The 3,009-nt window shown below is 38.8% G+C and overlaps 1 protein-coding gene across 1 annotated transcript in view; it reads right to left on the reverse strand.

Moving 5' to 3' along the window:
* Positions 1-421: 421 nt before the first annotated feature.
* LOC103515626 (phenylalanine--tRNA ligase beta subunit-like) overlaps positions 422-3,009 on the reverse strand; it is a gene marked incomplete at its 3' end in the record, with an annotated part of 7,560 nt that continues 4,972 nt past the window's right edge. The window contains exons 3-5 of the mRNA XM_026828251.1: positions 2,667-2,733; positions 1,483-1,749; positions 422-688 (exon numbers count right to left, since the gene is read on the reverse strand). Of these exons, the coding sequence (XP_026684052.1) occupies positions 422-688; positions 1,483-1,749; positions 2,667-2,733 (601 nt within the window). The remainder of the gene's footprint in view (positions 689-1,482; positions 1,750-2,666; positions 2,734-3,009) is intronic.

The raw sequence follows: 3,009 nt of genomic DNA on the forward strand, positions 1-3,009 counted from the left end.
TAAAAAAAAAAAAAAAAAAAAGATGCCAGTGTTGGTGGCGTCGCGTCTATGGCCTGCGTCGGTGGTGGATCACTACACCAGCTGCCTCAGTGGCGTAGTGGTCAAAGGCCCACCTGATTAAGAGGAGGGCGTTGGGTGGGTTCAATCCCAGTCAAAGCACTTCATTTATTTGATACTTTCAATCATATATAATACAAGAGCTCTAAGGGTTGGGTGGTAGAGAACACCTCCAGTGTACCAATCCTCTGCTAAAATTATACAAATATACATGGAAATATCTCCATATTTCCCATTTATTATACAGGTAAGATACTATCATGGCATTTATGGCCCACGTTTCCCAAGAGATTGCTACAATTTCTTTCATATACAAGTAAGTAGGTAATAAGTACCTACTGCATGATTCAAAAGAAGAACTTACGGCATAGAGGTCCATAATTTCTGTACCCGTGTACTCTTTGGTCTGATTCAAAGGCTGGAAGCGAATTTCGCTCGGTGGTTTAGCATCATAGATGAATGGGCCTTTGATCGTGTCCAAATCATGTGTACCAATAGCCACCAGGGTTCTCTTACGGCAAATATTCTGGTGTAGCTTATCCTGGAGTTCAATGAAGCTTGCATAGCGCTCCTCATTCAGTGTAATATTCCGCAACACTGCCGCTACCGCATGCGGTCGGATCTGACTTGTCTAGAGAAGAAAAAGGAACACAATAAGTTGGTAATTGAAAAGGAGTAAAAAAAACTTCAAGAAAGTTCCCTGATTTGGGTTTAGTTCACTGATTGATTAATTAATCAATGAAACAACAAATCAAACAGTGTGATTCTCACTTGTCATGAGTTTTTTTTTTTAATGGCAAGTGGGAATGGGTTCTAAGATCTCATTAAAAATCAAGAGGCATTAATACTTTAATAGTCATTATCAATTTGGGTTCAATCCCAGTCAAAGCACGGAATTTTATCTTCATTTATTTGATACTTTCAACCATACATAATACAAGAGCAGTAAGGGTTGGGTGGTAGAGAACGCCTCCAGTGTACCAATCCTCTGCTAAATTTATACAAATATACACGAAAATATATCCATATTTCCCATTTATTATACAGGTAAGATACTATCATGGCATTTATGGCTGTTGCGTACACCTCCTTTTTCCTCACCCTATACCTCCCTCCTATTGCCCGCTACATACATCGAGAACCAACGGAGCACGCCGAACCAACTTTAGTTATAATCCGACCACCAACTAAGTAAGACCACCCAGTATCTCTATTTCACAAACCAAGTTTCACCTCAGTGCCAGACCCATTTGCTCAAAAGAAAAGTCCCCAAAATAAGGGCATCCTTTACAGTCCTGAGTCCTGTGCCCTCCCTAGAGTTACCGTTACAACGGCCCACGTTTCCCAAGAGATTGCTAAGATTTCTTTCATATACAAGTAGGTAGGTAATAAGTACCTACTGCATGATTCAAAAGATGAACTTACAGCATAGAGGTCCATAATTTCCGTACCCGAGTACTCTTTGGTCTGATTCAAAGGCTGGAAGCGAATTTCGCTCGGTGGTTTAGCATCATAGATGAATGGGCCTTTGATCGTGTCCAAATCATGTGTACCAATAGCCACCAGGGTTCTCTTACGGCAAATATTCTGGTGTAGCTTATCCTGGAGTTCAATGAAGCTTGCATAGCGCTCCTCATTCAGTGTAATATTCCGCAACACTGCCGCTACCGCATGCGGTCGGATCTGACTTGTCTAGAGAAGAAAAAGGAACACAATAAGTTGGTAATTGAAAAGGAGTAAAAAAAACTTCAAGAAAGTTCCCTGATTTGGGTTTAGTTCACTGATTGATTAATTAATCAATGAAACAACAAATCAAACAGTGTGATTCCCACTTGTCATGAGTTTTTTTATCTCTCTTTCAAACCTCTTTAAAAAAAAAACGCTTTTCCAGACAACTGTTGTCGAATGAATATCTGAGTCAAAGCGTATCGGATGTGGAAGATCAAACGATAGCATTGGAGAGCAAGGTGAATGAATTGGAAAGCCACTGTCAGGCCAATATCAATAAGAACAAGAACAAATTGCTTGAACTACGGGTAAATATGGTAGAACACATAACACAATACATAAGAATTGATATTATTATAAGAATAAACGGACAAACAGACCAATTAAATGCAAGATCGTTGAGTTAATCTCATTTCCTTCAACTATTACCTAATTACTTACCCCGCGGCGGACCCAACGATAACACATTGACTGCACTAGTTCTCAATGGATTATTGAAGTGAACCAACATTTCGCGTGGTTGGTATCCGGATGGGTAAATCTGGGCACCTAGCCTAACCATTTAGACTGGGTGAGGTGTGAGGAAGGGGGTAGCTTCTCACCGAATGGAAAATATAGGTAACCGACGCACCCACGTTACTAAAAACCTTTACAGTTATAATATAATATGTAGGTACCTACAGTGAGTACATTGACATTAACCCATTTTATTATTAAATAATAACAATTATTATTATTTGTTTCTTTTTCTCGTAGAAAATGGTGAACAATATTCCTCTGATGATGGAGCTGACTCAGATTCAGACGGAACATTTACAAGTCTTGTAATACAATAGTTTGATGAAACGAGGCCCAGATCCTATTCCTGTTTCTATACTTACACTGGGTTTGATGATGAGTTTCTGCATATTGGAAGGAGAAGTGGCAATATACTGTGGAGTTGGTATTCTGAAACAAGAGAAAAAATGAGTTTTATAAGCAGAATAAATATGAGATGTAGCTGGTTAGCTGAGTAGATTGATAATGATGGTCAATGGTACCTAATGTACTTGATGCCATGAAGAATCTCCTGAGGTTGTGATCCCTAAAGAATACAAAAAATTTCACCTGTATTTTGATTGTAAATATTTCAACCAGGTTGATTTTGAGTTTTTTTTTTTTTTTTTTTTTTTTTTTTTTTTGGGGGCCCCCCACAAAAAATTAAAAAGGAAAAAGGGGCCCCCC

The sequence above is a fragment of the Diaphorina citri genome, unplaced genomic scaffold (assembly GCF_000475195.1).
Source record: "Diaphorina citri unplaced genomic scaffold, Diaci psyllid genome assembly version 1.1 scaffold1383, whole genome shotgun sequence".
Lineage (NCBI taxonomy): Eukaryota > Metazoa > Arthropoda > Insecta > Hemiptera > Psyllidae > Diaphorina > Diaphorina citri.